At 38.5% G+C, this 23,479-nt stretch overlaps 1 protein-coding gene across 2 annotated transcripts in view; it reads left to right on the top strand.

The window, feature by feature from the left end:
• Positions 1 to 1,984: 1,984 nt before the first annotated feature.
• The window catches only part of kcnh1a (potassium voltage-gated channel, subfamily H (eag-related), member 1a), a gene marked incomplete at both ends in the record, with an annotated part of 32,849 nt that continues 11,354 nt past the window's right edge, over positions 1,985 to 23,479 (top strand). Inside the window, 9 exons of one of the 2 annotated variants that reach the window (XM_079230207.1) lie at positions 1,985 to 2,057; positions 7,728 to 7,851; positions 11,586 to 11,692; positions 12,066 to 12,194; positions 14,096 to 14,214; positions 14,463 to 14,855; positions 18,625 to 18,651; positions 21,315 to 21,472; positions 22,984 to 23,255. In XM_079230207.1, coding sequence (XP_079086333.1) covers positions 1,985 to 2,057; positions 7,728 to 7,851; positions 11,586 to 11,692; positions 12,066 to 12,194; positions 14,096 to 14,214; positions 14,463 to 14,855; positions 18,625 to 18,651; positions 21,315 to 21,472; positions 22,984 to 23,255 — 1,402 coding nt within the window. The remainder of the gene's footprint in view (positions 2,058 to 7,727; positions 7,852 to 11,585; positions 11,693 to 12,065; positions 12,195 to 14,095; positions 14,215 to 14,462; positions 14,856 to 18,624; positions 18,652 to 21,314; positions 21,473 to 22,983; positions 23,256 to 23,479) is intronic. The other variant, XM_079230208.1, reaches the window with a different exon arrangement.

The raw sequence follows: 23,479 nt of genomic DNA on the forward strand, positions 1-23,479 counted from the left end.
TTGGGGGGAAATAGGTGCTACTGTTATTATAGTACCTGTTATTTAAGGAATTGACCTTAGGATCTGTTCACATGTGAGATAGTCCACTGTGTTGATGACTTGTCTGATAAATTATTGCCATTACATCACCCCTTTTAATGCCAACACTGCGTAACTACAGGAAGAGCCAGCCGGTGATAATCATCATCTGAACTTGAGTTTCATTATCTTCCAGCGTTATTAGAAAGCTAGAAGGTGTTTCCCTCATAAAACACAGCAAACACTGACTCAGCGATCATCAGCCCTTAAATAGATCTGTGAACACGAAGCTCTTTTGTCTTTTATTGGACTTGAACCAACGTGTGCTCGACTACTTCGTGGACAAAAAACAGCATGGCTCATCTATTTCTTTAAAACTTGTTTTACTGGTCAAGCATTCTCTGCAGCACACAGAGCCAAATTAACAAAAACAGAGAAACCACAGATGTGATGAACCATTTTTTAGTTTTTACCTGTTTTTATACTGTGTATTTGTTGGATTGTTTGTGGGGTATGTTCATTGTCACCAGGATAATTGTTTGAGGTCTGTAGTGTGTGGGCACTGCAGGGTCCAAAGTAATTGAACAGGATGAATGAGCCAGAGGGGAAAATGCAGTCTTTGAAAGAGACAATTCTACTGCAGGAGGCTAAGAGAACAGAATCCACATCTTGTTATTGCCGCTCTTTTGGGACACCCATTTAAAAAACCTGACCGTGTAGAGATTAATCCATGAAAAACTTTCCAATAATCTTCCTGGGTCAATTGGGAAGCTTCCCCTACTGTTTGTTTTTCTTTGTTACTTCCTCCAAATTGATATAAGCTCTTTAGCACAGGTCACAGTTGTATTTTGCTCAATGATACCTGCCTGAATTCTTTAAAAAAAACAAAGTGTTTATATATATAGACATTTTTTATATATTGTCATATATATATATACATATATATACATATATATATATATGTATATATATATATATATATATATACATATATATATCCTTACCGTATATATATATATATATATATATATATATATATACATATATATATCCTTACCGTATATATATATATATATATATATATATATATATATATACCGTATATATGTATATATATATACATACATATATATATATATATGTATACATATATATATATATATATATATATATATATATATATATATATGTATATATATATATATATATATATATATATATATATATATATATATATATATGTGTGTGTGTGTGTTTACATTGCGTTAACTCTATACAGAACAGAACAACTCAAGTAAATAAAGATTGTCAACAAGCAGAATACTATAATTTACATGAACAATAGTCATACACCATCTTCATACTTGTCTCCAGCATTAAAGATCTTAATCAAATACAATGTTAAGTTAATAGAAAAATAGATGTTGACAGAAAAACGTATGAAAAGAATTAACAATGCCTTTTCTAATTGTATCAGATGCCCATGCTTTTTTTTAATATAGAATCATAATTTGTTAAACTACATCTGTTAAATTATTTTAATGGAGTATAATCTACAATATCCCACTCTAAATTTAGAAGTATAATTGATCAGAAAAGGACATCAACACTGGGCAGGTACAGTGACTTGATGGTGTGCGGGCACCACGCTGAACTGTGCGCGTGCGTCCAGCAGGTAGCGCTGCGGGTCCTGTTCGGGATGCGCGCGGAGCGGCGGAGCCCCGGCCCCTCCTGCGCAGTTTTGCCCAGGCGCTGTTTTCGTCTCCTGGAGGATGAGGTGCGTATAGAGAGGCGCCAACGCACCGCACCGGGCTGAGGAGGAAGCCGACGAGCAGAGCACACAAACAACGAGCTCCTCTCCGAGACGTCCACGCAGCGTGGCAGAGCCGTAGACACCATGAAGACCCACGGCAGGTGGAGGAGTAGAGATTCACCCGCAGATCAGACGACTGAGTGAAGAGGCGGGATGGCGGGGGGTCGGAGGGGACTTGTGGCCCCGCAGAATACTTTTTTGGAGAATATTGTCAGACGGTCGAACGGTAAGGATGGAGATGTTTACAGTGCATTTGGACTGGAATATATTCACGTTAGAGGCAAATCATGTCTTTTTTATCCTGTCAAGGCAATCAACTAATTAGCGAAATCGAAAACATGAAGGAGGCCAATTAGTGATGGATCCCTCACCTTCCCGTGCATGGAAAAGTTAGTTTATTACTTGAGTCACGTAGAAAGAGAGAAAAACTACTGGAGTGGTTAAAAAAACTGTTAATTATTGTAAAATTAATGCATTTTCTGACAAAGCTCCTGTTCTTAATCTGCGCAGGAGTACACAGTGCGAAAAAGACAGCAGGTTACGACCATTAGATGGACGATAGCCTTCTGATTACATAAGGCCACTGGAAGTCATAATTGTAAACAATGATATGGACCAGAAATATCGTGTCTGGGTTATTTCTACGGTGTTAATGTGAACGTAAAAAAGGCCTACTACTCAATGTCTAAAGACATGTAGGCTGATGTCGGAGACCAATGCCTTTGATTTCACCACGATTCCCCTTTAAGCTATTTGGTTTGACAATAAACTATATCAGGCTGTTGATAACTATAGTTATCAACAGCCTGATATATATATCAGGCTGTTGTCTTAGCCTTTAGATACATTTCATGCATCATATTAACCAACATAATTGGAATAAGTGTTAACAGGATGCCAACCGAACCCCAAGCTGGGCCTATAATTAGGACTACTGTTCAATGTGAGGATAATAAACACTGAAACTATATCGAGCCCTGAAAGACTTTGCTCCATCTTTTGATTTCCAGTGAGAACATAATCACACATGACCCAATGGAGAGTTTGATGTATTATGGAAACAATTGATGGTTGCATAGTTTTCTTCACTGTGATGGCTTTCATCTCACCTTGTTAAAAAACAAAAAAACGTACCACATATTTAAAACAATAGGCCTCACCAAAACTTAGCAAATGACTATTGAAGGGGACGTCCTTTGATGAAATATATAGGCTAGTCATTTATCTTTACCTTTATTGTTCTACAGCTTAATTTGCAAAAACAGTGAGTTAAATGATCTTCGTTTTGACCAATTAGTGCACTATGCTGTGTAGGTGTGAAGACGATTAACCTTGTTTGAAAGCTGAAACTTGCCAAACGCTGATGGAGGTCTTACAGTATTGTGAGGCCTTTGGGGGGAGAGTAATCCTTCAGCCTCTCTGTATTAGATCCAATAGAAAGTGGCAGGTCAGACTGACACTGGACAGCTAACTGCGAAACAGAACAAGCAGCGCTGTGCTTCTGTTACGAATCTCATGTGGGGCCAAACACCAGCTAATTGGTTTGAGCTATAATTACCTCTTCTTTTTTTTAAATGGGGTTTGGTTAAAATTAGGTTTGGAGTTAACTTGTGTAATATATGGTCAGCTCCCTCAGAGGGGTGCCTTGTGTATGCACTCCTTGTTCCTCATTGTCAATCTGCCCGAGTAGCACATTAAAATGTGTTAAGTTCAGAAAGGATGAATATATCTTTCCAGAGAGGTTTTCTTTAGACGAACACTGCCAGAATCTGAATCCCTTTTAGTGCACTATATGATATATTATAAAAAAAAAGGATAATCCAAACTTTTTCAAAACAATAGAACATGCGTATGTTTTTCTTATGACCTTGGGCGGTCCGTGGATTAGCGAGCAGTAAATCTCTCCCAAACTAGAGACAAAAGAGCAAAGTCTATAATCTGCAGGATGAGACACAATGGAGTGACTCGTGAGAGACACACAGTGCTGGTGGGTGGGTGTTCACAAACAATGAGATGTTCCTTTAGTTGTAAATTTCAAAGTTCAGGATTAGAGTGTTTACTTTTTTATATCCATTTCAGATATTTATGTTCGTGTCTAGACATTGCCACCTAAATTTAACTTTCAATATAACTAACATCATAGAAAAGTCTGTTTTTTTCTCTGAACTTTCCCTTGATGATGGCTCTGTTCTATTTGAGTGTTGGTGAATAACACCAGTGAGTCAATGAGCAGATAAAACACTAAGGGGACCCTCAAAATCAAATCTTTGGTGGGTCTAATAGTGGATTATTTACACATTCAGCAGTTATGGAGCAACATTATCATTGGAAGTTGGGTTTCTGGCTGTAAGTCCCAATATCACTCTGTTTTAGCTCTGTTCTTTTTTTTTAATATTTCTTTTAGCTGATAAATGCTCTATTACGTTCACCAGCCAGTCGATACGGTCTTGTCTGCTGTTTGGTGCTGAGCAGGTGGTGCAGCTTACAGTGGGTTTTTAGAGCTTTTTCACTGAAAACAGCTGCGTTAATCAATAGTATTTATATTTACATTGAATTGAACGACTACATTTTCTTGTACTTTGAACTCTTTAGCTCTATGGAGATTTTTATTAACGTTTCACCATGATTACGTTTTGCTTTGGGGCTTTTGCTAACATTTAAATATGCAAAATATGTCATATGATAATTATTGTTTTCCATGACATTTAAAAATCGATGACTGCAGATATATGTGCCAACAAGGAATACTATTTCATAAATATCCATAGCGAGAAATTGGACCATTTAATGAGAAACACAAGGACTCACAGTTTCCCCCACAAACACATCTGAAACAGCTACGTCTGTTTAATATTCAACACACAAAAAAGACAAGATGTTCTTGTAAAGTATACTATTAACGAGCGACTACTAGTAAAAAAGTCAAGGGAGCAGATATTTGGATGCTTTCTACATAAGCAAAGCACTTGTGTTTGGCCTACAGTTGTGTATAAATACCATATGTGAGTGTGTGTGATGGGCCGTAAAACATCATGGACACTAATGCAAATCTTTGAAGTGTGTTAGCTCTTGAAGGCAGGGTTACTCAGTCTTTTTAAAGATAATTACAAAACAAACTCACCATTTTAGTCAAGAAATGTTTCAATAAACATTTTGTAAACATATATTCGCATGAAGGGATGCTACATCTCAAGTTGTGTGGTCATCATATCCTCAATATGACTTTCATACTATAAAAAAAGCCTCTGTTTCCTTGTAAATTTGGGCTAAGAATCTAAGTAGAAGTCCACAAACAATGAAATGCCTTATCATACAAATGTTCAAGGTTTGACACACGTTTTATTTCAAATATACTTTAGACTTCGTAGCTCTAGGGTGATTTTTAGCTTCATTTAACTCATTATTTTGGCCTGCCAATCTTGCACAGCACCAAATGGCGGACAAGTTAGTGGCTAACGTTCGCTGAAGCTGAATCTATTAGCAGCTAAAAATCCAAATATACAAAGCTAAAAGTAGGCTGATTATCAGCCTTGAATGCTTCAGATAGACACACACTTGAAGACACATGACTCCAAATGAATGGTAAGTTGCTCCAAGGCTGCTGGATGTGTAAGTAAGCAAACAAATGCATGTTAGCATCAACGTTGAAGGCTAGCAGTGTCTGTCAGCTTGTTTCTGAGTTTATCTGTTCGTATTGTGGCCAAAAAAATTATGAACGCAGCTTTAACATAAGTCTACACTAGGCTAATGTTAACGCCTGTTTCTGTATTATGTTACAAATACAAGTTTTTAGCGTGTAGCATTCTGGTTAGCAACAGTGAGGATTGCTTAATTCACATTGGTGTGTTGTCTCTTATTTTGGTTGACACGTCCCATCTTTTTTGTCTGACGTCCAACAGATGTTTCTCCCTGTAATCTGTTAACCTTCTTTCCTTTTCACACATTTCAGTTTGGACACTGTCACATAGACAGACAGGTACTATAATGTTTAGTTTGGTGTGCTGCTTATGTTTTCTTTACGGTATATCTCTTTGTAATGCACCACAAAATGTTCTATACCAAATGCTGTTAATTTACAAAGCACTTGACTCATTAGACATGTTGAGATTATTCAAAATATTACTGAAAATTTGCTGCAACATCAGCAAATCCAGGGATATTGACAGTAATGGAGCTTTGGACTTTCTTTATATCGCAAGATCAACATTCATGTGATCATTGTAAAATAACACGTTGGCATTGAACGTCTCGTGCATCATATTCAGTGTTCTCATGCTTGTAGTTGTCTCGTCAATGTGTTTTTATTTTGACGTGATCAAAGATTTTTTTCTCTGTGGGTGTGTTGTGTGGTAGAAAAAAGGAAAATGTTGTATGTGTTTTGTGCCAGGTATTTTTGTTGTTCCTCCTTCTGTCCTTTCACCCCCTGTGTCGTCACATTGTTGTAGTCTGTGTTCATAGCAGGGCCGTTTGCTTTGAGATTTGCTATAAACATTTTTAATTTTGGAGGTTTTATCCCCAGTTTTCATCACTTCTCCTGTGCCATTTCAAACTATTGCATCTGCTCTTCACCTTTTTCCAAAATGATGTGGATGGATTTGAGATTGTTTACTTTAAAGCATTTTTCATAATATGACAAAAATAATTGTTGAAAACAATGGTTTGCAATATCTGAGTTTTTGACAACAAAATGTTGCTTTTTTACAAACAAACACATTTTATTCCCATTGTTTTGCACATGGATGTTTTATTTTATATGGAATGTCAAAAATTATAACAATGCAGATGCACAAATTAGTAATGTCAATACTGATAATAAGCCATTGGAATATGAATATGGTGTTTTTAAGTATGACACTTTATTTCTTACAAAACAAGGCAATGATGCCCTCTTTTTCATGTTCAAATCATTCTCATAATCAGCTCAATAATTGTAATGTATGTCCTCGTATTTGAAACAAACTTTTGTAGCCATTTGTTTGTAGCCCAAGCAAAATTTCACATATTTTTCCATGGCAAATACTACACAGCATAATCATTTGCACGTTTGTTTCGATCATCCTTAGTCCAAAAAGCCAGCTGTTGAGAAGAAAAACACCAGCCTTATCCTTAAATGTAAAACAGTAAGTGAATGTTTTAGGTGCAGAGTAGAATTTAGCACCATCTAGCCATCTAGGCCATTTAAAATGGACATGCAACTAAATATTTATTTTGATTTATTAACATTTTGACCATGAGTAAGTTTCGCTTGGAAGCTTTGCAAACAATTGAATATGCAAAATGAGAATTAATGTACTCCGTTTTCCATGATATTTAAAAATCAATGGCCATGGATAATAACATTTGTAAATTGGACCATTTAATTAACGACAAACACAAATACTGTTTTCCCCCGAAACATTTTTTAACCGCTATCTGGGCCTGATATCTACCTTAATCTATCTAAGCAACAAACAAAAGGACACCACAATATGTTCTTGTGAAAAGTTATACAAGCTACTACTGAAAAAGAAAAAGTCAAGGGAGTAGATATTTGGATGTTTTCTATAAAAGCAAAGCACTTGTGTTTGGCCTACATTTGTGTATAAGCACCATGTGTGGAGTGTGTGATGGGCTGTAGACCATCATGGACATTAATGCACATCTATAAAGTGTTTTCGCTCTTAAAGATATATTTTAAATATACATTGGCCCTTACATTTGCTTTATAGTTGTGTAATAACTTACCTCTTTGCTATTTCTTTTTCAGTTGCAGCTCCACCAAATACTTGACTTTGACTTAGATCCAATGTAATAGACCTCAACTGTATAGTTTAAGCTTTTGTATACTGTTTTCAATATTATTATACTGCAACCTTTTGAATTAATTTGCCCTTCTTCCCTGTTTATTTCCAAACAGATACCAACTTTGTCCTGGGAAACGCCCAGATAGTAGACTGGCCCATCGTCTACAGCAATGATGGTTTCTGCAAGTTGTCGGGGTACCACAGAGCAGAAGTGATGCAGAAAAGCAGCACCTGCAGGTAAGCCGTAGGCTCTGTGTGTCTGAGATGTGTTCGGATTACAGTTTTCAAAAGCTAAAGAAATGAGATGCAGAAACACGATTTGGGAACATGTCAAACAGCATTTTTTGTTTAACTCATACAAACTTATTTTTTAAGATAAGATTACAAGTTATTCTTTTTCTAATCAGCATATTTCGCTGTATTAGATCCATGTTCAAGATCAGTGCCATTGCAATAAATTGCTACAGCTATCTTGTTAATCTGGATGAGCTTCATCTTGGCTGGCAAATCTAAAATAATCATGCTGCAGTTTTAGAGCAGTCAGAGAGAGGATGACTTTCTCTACAAGGCGTTTTTTTTTAATGTCATCAGTGCCTGCAGTAAAAGGTTTTGTGGAGCTCTCGCCGAGAGTCCGAGTTTATTATAGCCATTCTCTCTTAAATGTATCCGTTCATTTGTATTTACCACCAGGCAGAGCATCCTTATTTTGAGGGAATTACGAATTAATGAGCTGCAGGTCTATACAGTACTCCAGTGTTTGTGCTCATGTTAATGGTTTTGAGCTCTCTATGGAACATTTTGGTTTATTTTAAGAGAAAAGGGAAACAGTGTTGCAAAATACTCATTACATACCACATGTGCAGTATTTTCAGTTTTGATTATTTTTTGCATGATTCCATATTGATTACTGTAGCAGGTTGAGAGGAAAAGTTAATGCATCAATATGCAATATTTTAACTATTTTCAAATCAAACAGTGAAATTAGATTTTGGTTCGAGGCAAGGGCCGCCGTCATGAATCATTCCGTTATTGTAATATAGGGTCATAGCAGCTCTGTGAGGCTGAACTTGGAAGGTATTATGTTAACAACATTCATCATCTTGAGTGTGTTTAGACCATAATATTTGCTTTTTTCTAACAGCACTTAACACGAAATATGTCTCAGGCTGATGTGAATGTCTTCAGTTTTGCAGCTATTTAATCATAAAGGACATTTTGATGATGAAGATGTTCTGATGAAGTCAAGGGATCACCAAAGATATTTAAATTCATCCTGAGGGGGGGATATTCATATCTTTACCAAATTTGATAAAGAATCCATACAAAAGTTGTTGAGGCATTATACTCAAAAACACAGGTTTCAACGTCACGGTAGCACTAGAGGAAAAGTCAGGCGATCACCAGAGTCATCAGGTTTCATCCTCTGGTGAACGTGGATGTCTATAAAAAATTTGATGGTGATTCAATGTGTCGTCGTTGAGATATTTAGACTAAAGTGCTGGACCGACCAACTGATATATAGCAATGCTGCTCGCATGGCTTCAAGGATATGAGAAACAGCCAAGCATTTTGATTTAGATGGGTCTTCATTTCAAGCATCAAATAAAGTTATTAGCTCTGTGTAGCAACCCTAATGATGAAAGTGTGGCCAGAGGTGAGGTTACTTCATGGGGTTTCCTGCACTCACAGTCAATATATTGTGAAAGAAAGTGAAATCACAATATATTCTGCTATGCTGAAGTGAATGAGAATACCACTCACAATAAGAATGAATATAACATTCCCATAATTTAAGACAAAGATAGAAACCAGATCAAAGACAAATCCGTGATGTAATCAGGTTGTAATGACTGAAACTCTGCTACGCTGACGCTTTGGACAGTGTCTAGGGGGTGCTCGCTTCAAAACTGTTCGCATAAAGGAATAAAGAAGAACTCTTAACTAATTTCTGGACTTGTGTTTAATGTAGTATAATCGTGCCAGTAAGCACTATATTAATAGAATCACATGAAAACAGTTGGTGCTGCCAGGCTTTAAAAACCGTGGGAGATTTCTTCTGTTGTGGGAGATGCCATTTGTCACAGCCAGCACTGAGGCCATTACTGATTTAGACCCTCAGGTCCCCAAGCATAAGCTTCGGAACACTTGCCAATACAAATATTGAACTGTGTGTATGACGATTTGCAATAGGTTTATTTTTAGGTTGCTAGATGGAGTGAAGTCATGTGTTTGTAACAATGAAAACAAAACTTTATGCAATTGTTTTATTATGTAGAAATATTACTATACATTTCAGTCAAATGTCGTAAGCGAATACGCCTTCGTAGAATTTACTGGACGCAAGAGCTAGACCCAAAGGTATTGCAAATAACAATAAAAAGCCAACATTACGTTTTACAGGAAGTGAAACACAGTAATCAATCAAGTAAACATACCCATACTGTAGAAGAATACTATACGTAACAGTCAATTAAATGTAAGATTGAATTATTTAATTGTTGCGCCTATTAGCAACAAATTAGCCTCGTAGAGCCTCTGCGTCAAAAAACGTTCATCTCCGTTCGTCTTTACTTTATTTCCTGTGAATACGATATCTCAGGAACGCCTTGAGGGAATTTCTTCAACTTTGGCACAAACAGCTACTTGGACTCAATTATGAACTGATTTTGGTGGTCAAAGGTCACTGCCCTCACAAAAAAACATTTCGGGCCATAAGTCCATAATTAAAATGCTAATTATAACAATTTACACCAAAGTCTACGAGGATAAAATGTTGAAGTGGTGACATTTAGGACAGACGTGGATGTAAACTGAAACTTGAGACGGTAACTCTAGTTTTACATGAGTCATAACTCTTCACTATAAATCATGCACATTCCCAACATCATATTGGACTTCTCTGTATTAGAAAACACTTGTTTCCTTTCATATAAAGGTTCATTATTGATTTGTACCGTACTAAAATGTGGGTACATGATAAGTATCATCATACTTAACATCATTAATATTCATACCTCTTATGTCTTTAAAAACATTTGGTCTAACATCTCATAAAGCCTGATAATGAGGCCATAAAACATTCACAGAGTGTGGATGTCTGATGTTTTTGAGGATGACTCAAACATAACATGTATGCTCATCTCCCCATGAGTGTTTACGTCTAATATCGGAGCTTCTTTTGCTACAGATGTGTGCGGATCAAAGATGCTATTTCCATCTCAGCTTCTCTTACTGTGTTCTGTGTCTCCTCAATTATGTATATGTTGTTTTGTTCGATACTGGATCCTGTAAACATACAGCGACAAACCTGTGGGAATTTTCTCACGCATGACCAGAGTCGGTTGAGGAATTGTTTTTCTTTGAAGCAAGTCACATTTCTCCTGTCTCGGAGGATGAGAGAAGAAGAAAGAGAGGACATTCATCCGTGGTGTTACATCAAGCACTGGTCTGAAAAAGTCTCTGCAGCGTCAGGATGTAGTCTCATTAAATTTAGCCTTCCTTTTTTTATTTCATAACAAACTCAGAGTTATATTTAGATCTTGCTGGAACAAGCTGCTACTGAGTGTGGCAGTAACAAGGAAGGTGAGATGAATGTCTCTGCAGCGCTGTTTAATGTGCCCATGGTTGCTTGACCCATCTGCAGGTTTAATTTGCTTTTGAGAGGTGCTTTGCATTTGGCCAATTAGACAGTGGGTTGCATTCATCTTTTTTTAATGCTTTCAGGATACATTTCAATGAGTTTTAATCTATTTCTAAGTTATATTTGATCCAGCTTGATTTTGCAGTGTACGTACCTAGAGGTTTCTAAATAGCAATCCAAAAAAAAACCAACAAATACTTAGCAACCAACACATTGGGATGATCACACGTTCAAAGCCTTCCTCATCTCAATAGGTCAAGAACTGAGCTCGCTCGTCCAATGAGCCTCTGCCTATTAAATACTCAATGTTTTCTCCCCTTGTGTTTTCCAGCTTCATGTACGGGGAGCTCACGGACAAGGACACAACGGAAAAAGTGCGACTAACATTCGAGAATTATGAGATGAACTCGTTTGAAATACTGATGTATAAGAAAAACCGTAAGTAGCGAGTCATGTGAGGAAAAGGGTATCATTTGTTTCCCCTCTCTTGTCATGCAAATGTATTCACAGATCCTGTAACATACAGTCGAGTTCAAAGGCAGACAAGAACATTTCTACCTCTGTAGAAATGTGCTAATTATTTCAGAGACAGACCACAGAAACCTTCCCCCGAAACAGATTTGTGTTTCCACTAGCAGGTATACCTTCCCTCTGCTTGCAGGTATTACAGGAAAACAAGTCCAGAACATCTCAGTTTACACCACGCAATCAAGATTTCTGCTCTATGTGCACTCGTTGTCATTTCCTCTAAAAATAAGCAGATGATGCAGCAGCTAAATATGAGTGTGTTGTTCTTTTTTTACACTTTCAGGGACGCCTGTTTGGTTCTTTGTGAAGATTGCTCCCATTCGAAACGAGCAAGAGAAAGTGGTCCTGTTTCTTTGCACGTTCAGTGACATCACAGCCTTTAAACAGCCCATCGAAGACGATTCCACCAAAGGTTAGTGTCTAGAAATTCAATTGGTTCAACTAGGATGTCATTTATGACGCCGCTGATGAAAGTTCATTCTTTAAAAAATGTTTTTGCGCATTGCGTGGCAGTCTAAAACTCAGAGATTATAAAGAGAGAGAGAGGCGGAGGTAACGTTAGTCTGCCAGCGATCCCCATCCGACCCTGTGCATTGTGCATCTGCTCTGGCAAACGCCCACTCAGTCAAACACCCATCATGATGTTTATCGGCACACAACACAACAGATGATTCATTGGACTGCACAACTGCTGAAGACGAGCCAAAATAGAACCGGATTCAGTGCAACTCTGAACAAGCACCAGTGACGAAAACAGGATGGGGAATTATCATGAAATGGAGATTGTTGTCGCGCCTCAACAGGTAGCGCTCCGATGTCGAGCATGTTGCTCTAGTACAGCTTTAGCGTTAGCCCTCTTTCTCACAATCAATCGATAAGCAGCATTGATTTGTGCTGCCTTAGTAGGAGAGAAGGACCGAAGGCAAAGAATTCAACAAAGATAAAAAAGAATAAATGCAGTAAGCTACAGGTTAGGATTGTCCTCCCTGTTTACTCATACCCACAGTCTCTTTTTAACCTCAACCAAGTATTTTAAACCTACAATAACAGATTTGTTTTGGGCCACAGACACAAGCTGTATCCAGAACATTGACATACGGTACTATCATCTTTTATGGTGAACCTTTTAGCAAATAGTTTCCTTTTTTAAACGCATCCAGCTGAGATGAAGCAAATGTAAGTCTAACATTCACTCTCCTTTCAGTTCTGTTTTTAGATTCCACCATCCCACTGTGTGGAAATCTGGGTAGTCACTAACTTTGATGCTCAGTCGATAGCATGCACCTTTTTTTTTAACGGATTTGTTTTTACGGGAAAAAAAACAGCTGCCCGCTGCAGCCAAGAACGATGAGAGCAGTGAGAGTGAAGTAAAACACAAAAGCTGCGGCCCAGAAAACAAAAACCTCAGCTGATAGAATAGATGCTATAAAGCTCAGTAGAGTTGAAGAGGAAACTGCTTTGAAATGCCCTAAAAAAAAAAACATGTGTTTGGAACGAAAAGATGACATCTCTGGTCCTGCTGCATTGATTTTGATACTTTCTTTTTTTAAATGACAATAACAATATTACAGCAATGAAATGTTTAATTGGTTGAGGGTTCTTTTAATTGGGTGGTTCGTTAACAATTGTTTTTCTTTATGGATCTGTAGTCAACATTAAAAGTTCCTGACTCCACCAGAAATTTTAGAGTGAGATAAAAATGCAGAAAAGGTTATGGAGTAGAATATAAATTAGATTTCTCACAACAAGCGCCGCAAAACATGTTTTTAATGGCTCAATACTGCTCTACAAAACATTTACATGAATAAAGTAATTAGTTAAAATGTTAAGTATGCTTTTTTGGAAATCTGTATTCACAGTTTTTTTCAGACCCTCCCACAAACTCTGAAAACGTGCCGTAGCCCCAGAAAATATACAGTATCGGGTCTCTGAGGTAGAGTGGCTCATTCACTCAGCGGAAGATTGGCTGTTCGATCCCCGTCTCCTCCAGTCAGCATGTCGAAGTGTCCTTGGGCAAGATACTGAACCCCACATTGCTCCTGAAGGCCGTGCCAATGGCGCGCGCACGTGTCTCTGTGTGTGTGTGTGTGTGTCAATGATTAGTATAGATCCTGATAAGCAGGTGGCACCTTGCATGGCAGCCTTTACCACCAGTGTATGAATGTGTGTTTTAATAGGTGAATGTTGATGCCTAATGTGCAGCTTTGAAGACTAAAAAAAGGCGCTGTATGAATGCAAAAAACATTTACCAGAAAGCATCTTGAAAAGCATCATGTTGAAGATTGTGCATATTTATCTGTTTGCAATCCTCAGGCTGGGGGAAGTTTGCCCGACTGACTCGAGCTCTAACGAGCAGCAGAGGAGTCTTACAGCAGCTGCAGCCCACAGTTCACAAAGGAGAGAATGTCCACAAGCACTCCCGCTTAGCTGAGGTACGAAGGAATACATCTGATTGTTATTTCTGATTTGATTCAGTAGATATAAGCACAAACTCTGGACAGAGGAACAGAGGGATCTTTTAGATCAGGTCAAGTTCTTAGAGTGCGCCGTTCCTCTTAAGAGCAGGTGGTCTATACTCACAGTCAGGACGGCATCGTTTCAGTATTGTCTGGCCTCCTGCTGTGTTTATTTATTCATCTATCTGGGTTTCTGGGTTTAGCTGACTGGCTCTTTTTGTTAGGTACTGCAGCTCGGCTCAGATATCCTACCTCAGTACAAACAGGAAACCCCCAAAACCCCTCCCCACATCATCCTGCACTACTGCCTCTTCAAGACCACGTGGGACTGGGTCATCCTCATCCTCACCTTCTACACCGCCATCATGGTGCCCTACAACGTCTCCTTCAAGACGAAGCAGAACAACGTGACGTGGCTGGTGGTGGACAGCATCGTGGACGTCATCTTCCTGGTGGACATCGTTTTAAACTTCCACACCACGTTCGTGGGACCCGCCGGCGAGGTCATCTCGGACCCCAAGCTCATCCGGATGAACTACCTGAAGACCTGGTTTGTTATCGACCTGCTGTCCTGCCTGCCGTACGACGTCATCAACGCCTTCGAGAATGTAGATGAGGTGAGTGCGGTGGTCTGCTATTTCCTTTGTCTGAGGTGATTGTAAACAAATACTTTGGGGTTTTGGACTCTTGTTGGTCTCTCTTGGTTTGGGACATTTTAAGCAAATTGTTTGATAATCAATTAATGATACTGATCAAAACTTCTACGCAACCAGCTTCTCAAATTTTTTTAATTTTTTGAATTTTTTTCATTTTTCTTTGGGATATATATCATTGTAATTTAATATCTTTGGGTTTTGGACAACTGGTCAGACAAAACAAGCAATTTGGTAAATCAGATTATGACAATTTGAGCTCTGTGAAATTGTTAATGGATTTCTTTTTCAGTTTTTGACCTTTTAATTGACTTAAAAGTGCGATGTGTAATGCCTTGCCACCTTCAAAGAATCCAGGGTCAGCATTTTGCTTCTACTCCTGGGTCCGTACAAGCTAAATTTGAAAAGTTGTATTCGTGCTCTGTCTGCGCAGCTTTTGGCCATTACATTGGGACAGTGGCCAAAATCCAAGAGGTGATCATCTCTAAGGTGCTTGACAGGTTATTAGGTTATATAATCTGTACATGACGGTGACAATCAGATCCCGTTCACAGGTTGTTGTTTTGTATATAGTGACGGTGAAAAGCCGAAGCTGGAATGAGCAACATAATAATATGCTTGTTTGTGAATTCATAAATGTTTGACCGTAATGAGGAGTGTTGGCTGGAGAGCTATCGCAGCATCTTGAGATAATTGGCACATTTTAATTGGGGAAGGAGTGTTACATTATTAAACTGATGCACTCTTCAGAGCTCTGCTGTGTCACTGATGCCCTGAGACCATTAACACCTAATGACAGCTGACAAAAGGGCTGAATCCTGTGCTGTGATTAAGGCGTGTTGTTTTACCAAACCAGCATTTTGAGTCGTTCACTTTTAACTGGATGAATTATCATTATTATGTGAATAAATTAGATTGTATAGCGGTGTTTGAAGATTTACGGAAAGTCTCAGTTTTGTTGTACACCAGAGAAAAAAGAACCGGTTGTTTATTTGTTGACCAGTTATGACATCACTTTGCTTGTCTGCATTTGTTTCATTGAGGGGGGGTGGAAATAACTTTACAGAATGCTTACATGCAGATAAAACCTATTTACAATGAATCCAGCTGACGCGTGAGTTATATCTCTAGCTGCAACTGATATAAAATATGTTTTATGGTGCAACCACAGCTTCTGAATCGGCTCCAAATGTTCACACACACATGGATTAAATGGAGCCTCGAGGTTCTGCACTTGCTGGTTTTTATTCTAATAATGCATCATCGTGTGTGTTTGTGTGTGCCTGCGCTTAAACGTGTCACGTCTCATGATGTGTGTGTGTGTGTGTGTGTGTGTGTGTGTGTGTTATTGCGACTGTAAACGGCTGTGAAAGCATTAAACGACGTGTTGCGTCACAGCGAGCAGCACAGTGTATGTCGGCTCTCAGGCGCTGTCGGCTGGCACACACAGTGCGAGGTAGTATGAAACGCTTCGGTACTGCTTTACAAAAGAAAACGGCTTGTTGAGAGGCTGCGAGCACAAAGTTGTATTTGCAGGTCCAGCATTTTGTCCCCTTTCGAGTCTTTCAACGTTTCAGTGGCTGGAGCAGAAGCAGTTGGGGGTAAACTACAGGAAGGGAGAACTACAACCTTTTGTGATTTAAAAGAAAAGGCTGCTGTGGTCTTTTTAGTATTGTCAAATAAAATGAATACATTTTGATAACAAGTATTGTCTGTATTACTCGTGTTTGTTAGACAACAACTATTAAAAAGAGCCACACTCTTGGGAGACACCATTCTGCTGGTTTGCTGGTGTCTTTGATAGGAAATGGAATATATTTGTGTTTTGGACTATGGGTTGTGAGGATCCTTGATGTTAAAGAAACCCTTAAGTTGAAAAGCATTTCCCTCGTAAAGCATTTGCAAAGATTTTCTTAAACTGTATTTTTTACATCTATGTTTACCTGTTTGCAGAATCATTATTGCATATCTTGGTGTGTTATGCTACCTGCAGATTAGTGGGATAAGGTGAAAATATTGCTATTCCACTTTAATGCTCTTCCATAGCAAAAAGAATACAATAAAAACAACTCCACAGGTTAAAGCCAAAAAAATAATCGGCAGATAAATCTATAATAATAATATTTGTTTTCAGCACTTGAAAATATCTCACCATGCAACATAAAGGGCTGTGTACAAACTGTGGTGCTAACTACCTTCATGCATTGCACAGACAGAACAAGGTAAATGTAGAGAACTGACAGATAAAAGGATGACCTGAATAGTGTATTCTGTAAACAGTAGGCTCAGTAGCTGCCACAATCGTATCATTAAGGGTGTTTGATTTGTTTCACTGAGGCGTCAGCAGGGAGGGTGTCATAGTAGCCTACTTTATTGGTGATAATTACAATTCTGCAATTATTGAAAAGATCTTTAATAAAAGACCTTAAACGAAAGCTTTCTATTTGAAACGTCTTATTTTATATCGTCAGCCATCCAATCGAGGTCACCCAGAGAGCACCTGATTGGACAACACCTCTTTATTTCCAGCCCCGTCTGCAATAACTCTCCAAAATAACAGCTCCAGTTTCACTGCGCACGTGTTAGAACCAGTAGCTCGAGACTCAGCCTTGTACAAAACACAGCAAAGCTCGTCTCTGAGCATGTGTCTGCTGGAGAAGGAGCTACCAGTCAGAAGATGACAGCGCAGCCATGGCATTGTTTCAGAGTAAAGATATGGTCATTATAATTATAATGGAATAACATGTCACCTTTCATGTCCAACAGTGTGGCTCTGAAATGGGTTTTTGGAGGGTATGGCACAGAAGATTAAGCAATATGAGGCTTTAGCTGCATAGACGTGACACAAAACCTTTTCTCAGTTTTATGTAATTCTAAATTGAGTAGTTGGGGATTTTTGACTTTTTTCGATGTCTCACTTTTTCACTATTTTCTGAAATTGTATAAAATTGAGACTAATTGAAAAGAAAATCCACCAAAGTGAAACTGATTTTTAGTTGCATTCCTTTCTGTGAGGTTCAAGTGTACATTTAGCCTCTGACAACAGTATGGACCCATTAGTTGTAAAGCAACATGAAAGATGACCATCCACTTCCAGGATCATCTTCCACTGTGTCTCTGCAACAACTCAGTGACTCCAATTTGCTTCAAATTGCTTTGAGGCAATCCATGGCAAGGGTAAATGAGGGCGGGTAAACAACCGCCTGTGTTATTAAAGCAGGGGCCGAAACATCTTGCTGCTGCTCCAGATCTTAACGACTGACATGAGTAAGTTTGATGGCGGGTTTTCCACCCCACAGGTTGCCAAATAGGAAGGGTAAGATCGTTAACAAGAAGTGGCTGTCAAAGTTGTTCTTGGCAATCTTAAAGTGGCGTACGTTACCCAGAGACTCACTGAAACATCGACATCGTGTCATTTCAGTTTCTGATGACTGATAACCCGAAACAGAAGCCAATGAAACCACCTAATGTTGCTGCAAAACGTTAATGGTGCATGCTTTTGCTCATACTGCACATGCTTTACAAACACAGACGGTTTTATGTTTCCTTATAATTTGAAGCCTTTGTTGAGTATTGATTTTGTCATATGTTTATTCATCGCTTACTACTGATCAAGTGTCTTCTCTCTTACTTGTGCTTCGTTTTTGTGTTTCTTCTTTTTCATCTGTTCTTTTTGCATGGCCTTCTCCCCTCCCTCTTCTGCCTGTATTCATGCATGGGACGTGATGGGAAGAATTGGAACCACCAAGCTGTCACTCAAGTAGGCTTCAGTTTGATTAGAATATGATGATATTACAGTTTTTGTGTTTTATTTTTTTTGTGGAGACACACACACACGCACACTTGATGAACAGGCAAGTCACTCACACACTCAACGTTTCCTGTGGCGTTTTTTTTTTCGCACCAACATTTCAGCTGTGGTGCTCAATGAGAGGACGACAGCAGAAGCATCAATGCATGGCATAAATGTCACAGGAAACAAGTAAAGATTTGTGTTTTTTTTTTTTCTTGCTAAAGCTTTTCAGTGCCAGGAGATAACATCCATCAGATTATGTTCTACAGTACAATTTGGAAATGGACAGCAGCGTCATTAAAGCTGCATGAGAGCCGATTCAGTCCTCACGTCGGCAGTAACAAACATGTCATTTGTGACAAATTGACTGCAGCAATGAGATTAAAGTCATCCTGGCATGGAAAATATGCTTTAATAGCATGAGTCTTGAAAATGGCGTGCTTTGCATTATACCACCTCTTTCTTTTAGCTGCTTTTAACGGCATCTTTTCTCGAATTTCCTATTTAGCATCTTTACCAAGTCAGGTGTCAGAAGCTTTAATGTACGGCATTTCATTATGATTTAATATTTAACATTGTTAACACGTTAGCTTGGGAAACATAAAAGAGTTGCCACCAAGTTCACAATTCACAATTTATCATGACGGAGAATCATTTTACCAGATAAAAGGTTGTTTTCTGTGAACTTTGAGGAGTTCATTATTCATTATCTTTAAATATTATCGAATAGGACAATTAAGTCTTTCAAAAGAAGGCATTCAACTATAAATATGGGGAAATGCTTGTGGGAGATGCCGCCTCCTTCTGCATGATACATTAAATTAGACAAAACAAGTAATGGTGAGTTGTAATTGGCAATTAAACAACTTTTTTGTTTATGTCTTATACAGGAATATGTCACCATTTGGGGAAATATTTTCCTTCTTGTCAAAAGTGAGATGAAAATGGCACTTTTTGGAAGCCGGTGTGAAATCTGTGTGACCCAGGGGTTGATTAGTTTACTTTAGCAATACATAATGTAGGCAGTAGCATGGGGGAAAATTAAACAATTACAATATATTGTGTTAATTAGTGAGATTTTGAGGTGCGTGTATTTTGCCTCCTGCAGTCTTTATGCTAGGCTAAGCTAACCGTCTCATGGCCATGGCTCCAACACACAGAGACGATTGTGGTGTTGATCTTATCAAACCTTTAATGAACTCTTTTCTTTAACAGTCTCAGCAGGAAGGCGAATAACATCGCCCGTTTGATTCTGGCCCGGTTTGCTCCATTTAACGACTGTTAGCGGGAGGAAGCAGCTAGCATGTAGCCTAACTTCCTGTAAAACCACAAATGTTTCACTTCATGTCAGTTTGTGTATTGATTAAACACAGAAGATACGTTGTTTGAATTTGTGAGCTTTATAGTTGTTGATGGATGTGTTTTAGTCCTTTTTACTAACCTGAGCTAATCTACAGCTTTGTTTACACTCGCGCGCAGCTTTCGCTTCACATTTTAAGTACAGGGATTTTTCTTTTCTCCCAACTTGTGTTTGCAGAGTTTGCAGCAGAACTCAAAAACACGATTGCACTGATTATCGAATTCTGTTGGAGCTCAGGTCTGTAAAGTGATTTGAGGGAAGCCGAGGTGTCTGGCAGGCAGCTAGATCAGATCAAGTGACAGCCAGCGCTGCAGTTGTACTCGCATTGCAGACCACAGCACATTAGCAAATCAATAACCCTGCCAGTGCACGCGCACACACACACACACACACACACACACGCACACGCACACGCACGCACACACACACACACACACACACACACACACACACACACACACACACACGCACACACAGTACCAGCAGCAAACTGATGGGACTGCAATTGTCTGTTTGAGTGGGTGTTTCAATATATACAGTTAAGCTGAGTATATTTAGCTGCTGGTTATGTAACGGCTAGAAGTTGTAAAATGTCATCACATTGTACGGGAATGTTTTTAAAATCAAGTCAGCATATGCTTACTCTGTGAAGCTTGTGTTTTTCCCCCCGTCTTGTTTGTGTTTTCTTCTTCATATCACATTTGCTGCCGGCTCATACACTTTATATTGATTCCTTAAAATGCTTTAAAGTGTTCTGATGTAATGTGTTTTTGGTTCAATATCTGATGTGGAAGTAAGACCTTGAGCAAACACTGAGGTACATAACTTAATCATATTTAATGTTCACAGTTTCATTGATACTTGTATATGATGAATACAAAGGTTAAAGTGAAAGCAGATTAAGGCAGATCGTTTGTGTGATATTCAACTGAGGTTTTATATATATATATATTGACAAACACTGCACATTGGTACACACTTATACATGTCACCATAGCTACATACAACTACATAATAGGGTGTAATAAACAGTTTATTAACTTAATATAGTGCGTATAAATGCTCAATAACGGGGACTTTAAGTGTTGCCATGTATCAGATCAGCATCATCTTGGTAGTAATATCATTTCAGGTGTTTGGTAACATTCAATTTAAATTCCAATTTTTTTACTTTTTCAATAAATATATAAATTATACTTTTTGTCTTGAATAAATATCGTTTCTGATGTCTTCCTCACTTTGTGTCTCTCTTCTTTCACTCCTATTTCAGGGGATCAGCAGTCTGTTCAGCTCGCTTAAGGTGGTCCGGCTTCTCCGTCTGGGTCGGGTTGCCCGTAAACTGGATCACTACATTGAGTACGGGGCGGCTGTACTTGTCCTGCTGGTGTGTGTTTTCGGACTGGCCGCCCACTGGTTGGCATGCATTTGGTATGTTCAAGACATTTCTTCATTGGTGGCAATAGACATGTTTTTGCTTTAACTTAAAACTATGAAGTAAATGTTGATGGCACACTGTAATGGCTGAAGAATAAAGCAATAATCTGTGTTTAGATTTGTTCTCCATGAGCCTTGTTTTCACTTTGCAATTCTGTGTCCGCCCCCGGAAAAATTAAGACTCGATTTTTAACAGAGGAAGTGTGTCAACCATTGCGCAGCCGAAACAGGAAGAGGATAGCTTTAAAAGTACTTAAAGTACCAAAAGTAAAAGTACTCATTATAAAGAATGCCCCATTCTAGAATAATGTTTTTTATGGAATTATGATAAATGATGCAGTCACATCACTTTAAATGTATATAATAAGTGGTGTAATAATAAAGGGGTAGCTTATGATTATACCCCAAATATCAACAAGGTTTCATATTTTTAACCTATAATAAATACAATACTTATAATACCTCATAATGTATTTGTTGATTAATCTCATTCCACAAAGGATTAAATAAAGTACAATATTTGCCTCTGAAATATAGCAGTAAAGAAGTATAAAGTAGCAGAAAATGCAAGTACCTCAAAATATAACGTAAGTACAGTACTTGAGTAAATGGACGTAGTTACTTCCCACCACATGAATTACATAACACATTCTGATAGACTGCCTTCACTGTGATTAACTAATAGCGGAGCCAGTTAATCTAATGGATCCATTGATTAACATAATGAATGCATTAATTATAAGTTATTTTTAGCCAACACGCTTGTTTCCACTCATCAAAATTACATTTTTAGGACCTTTAAAGCCTGAAAGAGTAGTAGTGGTTTCAAGAGAATTATATTTTCTCATTAATATGTAAATTTATGGCGGGCAGGCCTCTAAAGTCTAATCAGATATTCTCCTCTACAGGGGGCACGTAGAGGTGGAAACATTGAGTTTCCATCATGTATTGATCTATTATATTCATGAGAACACACACGCACAGATACCATAATATCAAGTTAATGTCCTGCTTACATAAAAACAAAGAAAATGTCTCGTATTATGACTTTTATGAGGTTTTATGTATTGTGATGCACTTCCAAGGACGCAAAAGAACCCCTTGCACACGTATTCACGTCCCGACAGACACTTGACCCTTACCTTGTGAATCAGGATTACAAGACATCATTCAAGTAATACATTCATAACCACAACACTGTGTTTGTCTACAGGACTTTAAACAATGTTAATATGCAATATTTCATGTTTGTTTATTCTTTTGGTTCACAAGCGGGTATCCCACAAGAGGCTTTGGCCAATATCATAAACATTGTTTATCGGTATAATCAAACTTGAATAAAAGCAGCAAACCTCAGACGCCATTAGAAAAAGCTCCTGTATTGTTTAATTTGAATTGTACCACACATTTGCAGTTCCTCGCTGCAATTCTTTTTGATAAATCCACCCCATTAACAGTGATGTGATTATGTGCGGCCTGACTATTTCTCCCTCTCCGCGCTCCAGGTTCAGCATCGGTGATTACGAGGTTATCGATGAAGAAACCAACTTTGTGCGCATGGACAGCTGGCTCTACATCCTGGCCGAGACGTTGGGCACGCCGTACCGCTTCAACGCCAGCGGTACGGGGAAGTGGGACGGCGGGCCCAACAAAGACTCGGTCTACATCACCTCGCTGTACTTCACCATGACCAGCCTGACGAGCATCGGCTTCGGAAACATCGCCCCGACCACAGATGGAGAGAAAATCTTTGCAGTGGCCATGATGATGATTGGATGTGAGTGGAGGCGTTTTATCTTTCATCCAATGGAGCAGATACATGAAACATGAGAAGTTAAATATGCTCTCTAAAGCCACAGTCCACATACGTAGGTAGGTGAATAAATGAATTATGAATGGAGCCATCGATGTTCAGAAAATATAACTTTACAGATGATTAGCTGAACAATAATTCTAACTCTACTGTAACCCAGCATATGCTGCTCGGGTTGAAAGTAGTTC

The sequence above is a fragment of the Taurulus bubalis genome (assembly GCF_910589615.1).
Source record: "Taurulus bubalis genome assembly, chromosome: 14".
In the NCBI taxonomy this organism is placed as follows: domain Eukaryota; kingdom Metazoa; phylum Chordata; class Actinopteri; order Perciformes; family Cottidae; genus Taurulus; species Taurulus bubalis.